Here is a 6,000-nt window from a genome sequence, read left to right as displayed (position 1 = left end):
CTCTTATCTTCTCATTATTTTCCATCAACTCCTTAAACCTCTCTTCAAACATTTTCCCTTGCTCTTTAAGCATAACTTCCAAAGCTACTTCAGATCCCCTTCTGCCAGCAGTCTTAGGTGGTTTTGTAGCCATTTCAGTTTTTAAAAGTCACAAAATTTAAGTTTAAAACTTTTCTTTTCTCCTTTAAGTATAGGAGAGCTCAATTCGTTGCGATCCACAAATAACGTTTCTTAGTTACACAGCCAGCTTCCACTTTCACTTCCACTTCCACTTCCACTTCCACTTCACTTCACTTTCACTTCCTCTCAGACGCCATTTTAAACAAAAAAAATTTGTTAAGGCAAAAAAAATTTCCCCCCACTTTTTAAAAGGTAGACGTCAGGAAGTCAAAAATACTTGTGATCCAATAATTATTCACTCATGTTTATTCCATCTGCATGTAGAAATCCACAGAAAAAATTGATTGGGCAGAGATGGACACTTTCTTCTTTTCCTGCATCTGCAGGAGTGTGCTGAAGTTCAGAGCTCGGCAGGGTTTCAGTGGGACTCAACCCTCCGGGGCTCTGCTTAACAAAGCCAAGCCCCTGGGGAGATCTACCACTCTCCCGCTGCTCTATCCTTTCCCTTTCTCCCAGGGAGAGAAGTTGAAGCCGGCGAACAGCTGATTTTCGCTGTTTTGCTGGCTTTTACGAGATTTCAGCGCAGAGCGCCTTGATTAGGCGCCCAGCGAGGAAAGTGGCACCACCAGAAGTCCCCCCCAACTTCATTCTTTAACCAGGAGGGGAGGGCATGGGATGAGACGTTTCTCGCTTCAGCTGCACTGCAGGAGATGCAGGATTGCAAAGAGGGACCGCTTTTCTAAACTTGGTTTAAAATCCGAAGTTGGTGCGCTCTCCACCTAGCAACTTCAAGCTCCTGCTGCGTTCCTTATGTTCAAATGGTCACTTTCAAATGCAGCTGGCCCCTTCCAATCTGCTTCTGTATATCTCTTGTGCTCAGTTCATGCAGCCAGGACATTGAAGGCTGGGGGGAGGCTTTACTCTGCTGTTGGGTTCGGGGCTGAGGGGGGTGGGCAGTGCTTTAAGGCCATTTGTGCAGCTGATGCAAGAAACACCTCATCCCATGCCCACCCCTCCCAGTTAAAGAATGAAGTTGAAGGGGGAGAGAAAAGGGAGGGGGAAAATAGTTGTCTCCCAAATTTCCAAAGGATATGGAGTTGAGATCTGGCTAAATGGTCAGTGCACCGTTACCAAATAAAAGTGGATAGGAGGATATTCACTCCTGTTGCTTCTCTCCCTGTCTTCTCTGCTGTGTCTTACCTGACTTCCAGCTCCTGCCATGCTGGTTGAGGGGACGGCAAGGGGAGTCCCCTATTGCTCCATGCATCTCACTTCTCCGCCACCCCACCCCTCTCCACCTGCCACACCCCCATGCCGGCCAAGATCGGCAAGCCAGATTTGGGAAGCTGAACATACTGCCGCTGCCCAGGAGGAAAAAAACGGCAGAAATGGCCTCTGTTGCAGTGCTTCCTCTCTCTCTTCTTCTCCCGAATGGCAGCGGTGCCTCAGGCTCACCACTAAAAGAAGGGGAACACGAGCTAGAGTTTGCAGTAGTGGCTCCGCAAGACCATTCTGCATGGATGGCAGGGGTGTGTGGGGCACATGGGGCATGTTCCCCCTCCCTTCCCCCCTCTCCGGCCTAGCCTCCTCACGTTGTGTTGTTTGCGTAGCAGCTGCACATGCATCTAAGTATGGGGGGACTTATTTTCAGGGGGAAGCTTATTTTAGCACATGTGCTTGAAAGCCCAATTGGGCTTATTATCCGGGCATGTCCTAGTTTTGGGGAAACACGATAGCTACCCCCCCCCACCCGTACTGAATCCTGAATTATACATAGAAAAATGTCATGCAATATTTTTGCAAACATTTTGACTCTCCACAAGTTTGGAGAACGGACCTTCACTCTCATCCTACACCTGAGCTACAGATATTTGCCACTGTTTTGACTTTCTTAACAATCACTAACAAGGAGTTGGCTCAGTGTAATTTCAGTCTTAATGTTTATAAGATTCTCAGTCATTCAGATCATAGTTGTCCCAATGGTGTTTTTTCAAGCGGCAACTGGACTTTCAGCTTTTTCTGAACAGAAGACACTTTTTGGATGAGAAGTGAAACATCTTCAAAGAAAAACCAGAAAGTCCAGTTACCTCTTGAAAAAGCACCTTTGGGATAATTTCAGTCTACATTTTCTACATTTTGTCAGTTTTGGAAACCATTTTTTCTTTTAGCTTCCTGACTGCCACATATTCAGTTCACAAACACTATTTTGGGTTAAGAAGCAAAACAAACTTTTGAATATCATTATTATTATTTAGTTTCTAATTCTGCCCTTTTCCAGTTGAATATCTGTGTTCACATAATAAATTACCAATTGCCTTCTTTGTCTGGATTATCACATTTTCACACCCATTAGATAGTTACACTATTGTGATGAAAAGGAAAAAAAACTACTCCTCTTCCTATACATAGCATCCTATCATTTCAAGAAGTGGAATGAAAGGACAATTGCGTGTTTGGGTGGCAAACAGAAGGAGCCACCTGTAAACTTGTATGTTTTCGGGGGTCAGGATTCTGGCTGTGATTGTCCTGCCCTCTTTGCAGTGGTGAAATCCAATTTTTTTCACTACTGATTCTGTGGGTGTGGCTTGGTAGGTGTGGCAGGGGTAGGATACTGCAAAATCTCCATTCCCATCCCACTCCAGGGAAGGATACTGCAAAATCCCCATTCCTTCTCCACTCCTGGGGGAAGGATATTGCAAAATTCCCATTCCCTCCCTACTCTGGGACCAGCCAGAGGTGGTATTTGCCAGTTCTCGGAACTGCTCAAAATTTCTGCTACCAGTTCTCCAGAACCTGTCAGAAGCTGCTGGATTTCACCCCTGCCTCTTTATATTACTTCACGTAAGAAAGAGGAGAACTTTAATATAGCAGTAACATATGCCATATTGACTTTTTCCTGACAAACACACCACCCCATGCCCCTACTTTTGGACTCAATATATGAGATAATCACAAGTAGTTATATTCATCTTTATTTTGCTTATACAGATAATATTTTTCAACTGACTGGATATTAGTTGTATTGAGTACAGAAGAATTAGCATTGACAGCATAGCTATGGGAATAAACTATTACTGACGTTATCATGATTTTATATATATATATATATATATATATATATATATATATATATATATATATATATATATATATATATATATATATATATATATATATATAATGTTTAGCTAAGGACAAATGCTCTGGTTTGAATCACAATTTGACAGCAGATATTTTTCTTTTTCTATTTTTTCTTTCTACCACATTGGCATTTCAGAAAGAAAACTAGTCCTGCATATTCTGATGGCTTGCCTCTTCATTTCCAGAATTCCTTTTCAAAAGTTTGTTCAAATGGCCAAGTCTGAAAGAAAGAAAAAAGGAAGGAAGGAAGGAAAGAAAGAGAGGCAGGGAAAGAAAAAAATATATTATTAATGTTATTTCGGTCATTAACTAGTCTTCACTGTTTAATTCACTATGTAAATCAATTGGGTTTTTCAGTGTTCTAAATACAACCTAAAACAGCTCAAAAGTTTTTGTCCAACAGCTTGAACATTTAAGCTCAATATTTAAATTGATAATGCATTTCCTACCTTTTGCTAATTTCTTCTTCCTCAGTAGCTTTCAGAGCCCCTCCAAATATAGGCACTTACCGGTAATTGTATTTTTTAACATGACAGGAGGGCAAAAATGATTAAATGTGTGGCAGTGATTATATGAATTGATAGCCAAAGCTACCTTTACATTTAGCTGACAAATTTAGAAATATATGTTGTGCCAATTCGACTAATTGTAAAGTCATTTTTCTTGTTGGACACTAGAATAACATTTAAAACCTGCAAGTGCTGACTGAGATGATAATTTCATCAAGCATGCTTTAAACTATTTACCTATTTTTGATTTGGTCACAATCCTGGGTGCCTTGAATCAAACTGAAAAGAAAGGATCTCCCAAATTTCTCTGGTAGGTTGGCCAGTGAATGGAAGAAACTTTGAACTGAAGGAGCTTTCTCAAAACTGTGTGAGAAATATCTAAAAGCCCTTCCAAACCTGAGGGGCAGATTGGCTGTAGGTTTGATATTTCTTCTTTCCAGGAAGTTTCGGCCAAATCTCAGTGGCAAATTAGCCATTGAACTTGGCACTACCTTCCCAGCTGGTCCACTCATCTTAACTATGTTCTTCAGTTCCCAGTCTTTCAGTTCTTCAAGATTCACACTTCTCTGTTTTTCTTCTATAAGGTCTTCACTAGACTGGAAGGGAAAAAAATAACATGATTTAATGTTATTAAAAATATAGCAAAGAAACCAGAGTAACATAAGTGGCATAGAAAGTGCACTTTAGGTCCCCAAAGGGTTGCAAATGATCTTTAGCACAATGAGGAGGCATTTAGAAGAGGAAAGGATTTGTGCTGTTTGATAAAATCTAATGCAAAAAGAAGTAGAATAGTTTTAGTACACTGGAGTTAACGCTCTACTGCTGCAGAGTGAAAGGGTAACTAAGAAAATATAGCATCAACATCTAGAACTATGTGACTTTGATTAGACCTTGGGTGAAGTCTTGTACAATTAGTTGTGCAAGAAAAAGAATTCCTCTAAATTTTGGAAGAAAGGATAAGGAAGATAACTTTGTAGAGTTTAAAGTGAACTTACCCAACTTTCCCAATCAATATATAAAATGAAATGCAGTTTAATCATTGCTCTTCTGAACAACAAAAACATTGTTATAGCAATGCGCATAGAAGAGAAAAGCAGACAATATAAGGGAGGACTAAGAGTTATTATTACTATTAGTTTGGGGCAAAGGGATAAATTTAACAAATAGATCTAATAAAAGTAGAAAACCTGTGGGAGAAACGAAAACAGATCTATTTAGAAATAATTCCTGTTTTCCAAAAGTGGAATATAATGAAACGTTCATTTTATTGAACTTTGAAAAACAGATTTCAAAGTAACACTCAGATCAACAAGCTATACACACTGATGTGAATATACTTTGATTCTTAAGCAATCTGTACAATTATCTCAATGAAACAGAACCTTTCTGCCTTTGTGGTGCAGAGGAGGAGGATTATTTTTTTTTAACGTCGGGGGAACATTTTTTTAAAAAAAATGATGTTGATTCAATGTTTTTGGTTGTGTACAAAAAAGAATATCTGATTAAAATCAACATAAATGTTAGTAAAAATCTAGTCTTTCTCTCACAAATGAATTTGCCACAGAATATATGTAAAGTTCTGTTCTTTCTTTGATCAGCCCTTTCTTAATAGATGGAGGAATACAGTATTTCTTTTAGGTCATAAAAGATCTCTTCCCTAAAGCTTATACATTGTACGGTTGTGTAAAGTTTTGACTCAAGCAACCTTTCTCTCTTGTTCCATGAAGCAATGTAGTAGTTTTGTTTCTAAGGGTGAAACAAGCACATTGTTTCACTTTGCTGACCACTTTGTGGTCTGGATCCCCTTTCTGCCGCTTCCGCAGAGCTTATGCTGTGAGACATTCTGAGGAGATTTCTTCAATTAGCTCTGCACCAGGAGGCATCTTCTCTGTTGGACAATGGTATCTGGCTTATGCTAAAGGTTTTCCAAGCTAGGTGCCTGATGCTCATATTGTGAGCAATTTCACCAGCATTGTGAGAGAAGGCTGAAAGGGATTTGATGCCATTCAAATTGCTTTGTTGAAATGCCCTCTCCTCTTCAGCAAAAACAAAACAATCTTAATTGCTTCCATGGCCCACAATGTTTCATTGAGATGCATTTTATTGCTTTTCATAAGCCAGAGGAATTTCAAAAGCAGTTAGAGAGGCTGCAAAGTGGATCAAGAGAACCAAAACAAGCAGTCTGTTCCACTGCAGAAGAATAACAAAGCTAAAAGAGGCAGAAAACCAT

General features: G+C 39.8%; 1 protein-coding gene across 1 annotated transcript in view; it reads right to left on the bottom strand.

The window, feature by feature from the left end:
• Positions 1-3,332: 3,332 nt before the first annotated feature.
• Positions 3,333-6,000, bottom strand: part of NPVF (neuropeptide VF precursor) — a 128,153-nt gene continuing 125,485 nt past the window's right edge. The window contains exons 3-4 of the mRNA XM_058181786.1: positions 4,008-4,366; positions 3,333-3,481 (exon numbers count right to left, since the gene is read on the bottom strand). Coding sequence (XP_058037769.1) covers positions 3,406-3,481; positions 4,008-4,366 — 435 coding nt within the window. The 3' untranslated portion in view covers positions 3,333-3,405. The remainder of the gene's footprint in view (positions 3,482-4,007; positions 4,367-6,000) is intronic.

Source organism: Ahaetulla prasina, chromosome 4 (assembly GCF_028640845.1).
Source record: "Ahaetulla prasina isolate Xishuangbanna chromosome 4, ASM2864084v1, whole genome shotgun sequence".
NCBI lineage: Eukaryota > Metazoa > Chordata > Lepidosauria > Squamata > Colubridae > Ahaetulla > Ahaetulla prasina.
This window is presented reverse-complemented; position numbering and strand designations above follow the sequence as displayed.